This window comes from Odontomachus brunneus, unplaced genomic scaffold, assembly GCF_010583005.1.
Source record: "Odontomachus brunneus isolate Ranch 3 - 2012 unplaced genomic scaffold, Obru_v1 Obru_scaffold_749, whole genome shotgun sequence".
NCBI classification, from domain to species: Eukaryota; Metazoa; Arthropoda; class Insecta; order Hymenoptera; family Formicidae; genus Odontomachus; species Odontomachus brunneus.
This window is the reverse complement of record NW_022640199.1, coordinates 1-1,972: the sequence shown is the minus strand read 5'-3', so window position 1 is coordinate 1,972 and position 1,972 is coordinate 1. Positions and strand designations below refer to the sequence as shown.

Genomic DNA, 1,972 nt, shown 5'->3' with positions numbered 1-1,972 from the left:
TAGTTTTCGAGATATTTCACCGGTCCGAGACTTTTTGAACACCCTGTATGCGTTTTTAGCATTTCGTCGCCATATAGTTTTTCCTATTTTCAAATTATTTATTAATATTCATTGTTTCTTATTGCGCATTATGTTTGTATAATATCCATCGTGTATGGTGGAAAATTACACTGATAATTTTATACTTACTTTTTACTATTTCTATCTTTCCTTTAAATATCTTTTTCACGTTCAAATTTGTAGTCTTCCACATTTTCGTATTAATGATTGTAAATAATTGCAGTTGAAAAATGAAAATATTTGTCTCCGTCTTTATATCAATTATTTCGTTGGCAGAGTTTATTCCACAGTTAGTGCATAATTTTTCAATGTTATTCCAACACCCAACGTTATATTGTATTAATTCTTGTAAAGTGTATGATTTTTTCAAATTGTCAGCAATAGAATAAAATTTGTTTTAATTTCACAAAGTATCATCTATAGCATCATTATCATTAATTTAACATTCTAAAATATTTTTTTTAACTGCCCAAACTGTATCAGGCATTTTCTTAAGGCCTTGTTTCGAAATATAAATATATGTAAGATCTGGTCTATACTGATGTCGCAACCTGTTGTATTCTATTATAGCTAACTCATTTGCTTTTACAGACAAAGAATCATAATTTATAAGATGTAATCCACTTAACGCAGTCACTCGTGAAAAAGCAACACATATTTGTCCGCAACTAAATATGGAATTTCCAGGTTCAAGAACAGCATGATGTAAACTCAATCTTTGACTTTTATGAGTAGTTATGCCATAATTTAAATATATTTGAAATTGTTTTCTTACAACAAATGCTTTATCCATTACTTCAAATTTAACACTTAAACGTTCTATTGTTTATATATTATATGCTCAACTCCTCATAGCAGCAGCATTTTTAATTTTTCTACTTTATTTCTATTAGTGCCTCGTGTAATTGACGTAATTGTGCCAACTGTATCATTTACAAGACGTAAAGTGACATCGATATTTCTTCTAATCATTATGCGTGCTCCTACTTTCACAATTATGATCCTTGCTAATCCAGCTGTTGGAGAACTATCTTCATCATCCTTATTTAATATCTTTTTATTCAAATATGATACACAATCTATCATGTCTTGAGCTACGAGTTCTATTTCATTTGGAGAGGTACGTTTTAACATTGCATTATTTAGAATATCATATAGTGCACAAGTTGAAAGTAAACAAATTGCATCCACCAGCAATTCCTGCAAACAATCATCTAATTGTTGTAATCGGTCATCACAAGTAGTTTCTGTAAATTTTATTTTTCTCGTTTCTAAGGCAACAGTATCCGAATCTGTTATTGCTCCTATTCAAATTTTGTATAATATATTTCTATAAAAGTCATCATTTTTTGTCGCATGTTAATCCGGGATCTAGATCGAATACTCTTCCAAAACCTCAATATCGGTATGTGTCAATTTTTATTTAACATTTCTTTATTAATCACAGGGCACATATAAAATAATAACTTATACAATAAATACCTGTAATAAAGATCGACTGGTTCGCATAGAACGTTTGTATCTGTGTTCCTTGATTTTTGGTATTGTTTCCGCAATATACAATTTTGTGTTGATTGAAATCGTTATATAACAAATGGTCGCTCATCCTGTCAGTTTCTGTGTTCAATACCTGCATGAAGTAATACTGATACCGTATGTATTGTCAGCGCAACCATGTAGTTTGTTATGTAATTTTTACTTTTAATCGGTATCAGATGTAATCTTTACTTTTAATTTCAGCTACTATCTGCGAGTGGATGTATGTAACAAGACACTAATTTCACTAAAACAGCACGACTCTTATATACTATCAAGCGGTCGCGGTCGCGGCGCGACGCTGAGTACGTATCGAACAAAACAAGACGACCGTGTAAGCTTATCTGGAATTTCTGGGTCGATTGATCTTCCGAGT

The 1,972-nt window shown here is 31.2% G+C and overlaps 1 protein-coding gene across 1 annotated transcript; it reads right to left on the bottom strand.

Annotated features, from left to right (window-relative positions):
* Positions 1-263: 263 nt before the first annotated feature.
* Positions 264-1,919, bottom strand: LOC116853764. Its single transcript, XM_032834958.1, has 2 exons — positions 1,543-1,919; positions 264-1,260 (listed from the first exon to the last, which is right to left on the bottom strand). The coding sequence occupies exons 1-2, from the start codon at positions 1,567-1,569 to the stop codon at positions 910-912; spliced, it is 378 nt and encodes a 125-aa protein (XP_032690849.1). The 5' UTR covers positions 1,570-1,919; the 3' UTR covers positions 264-909.
* Between the last annotated feature and the right edge of the window lie 53 nt (positions 1,920-1,972).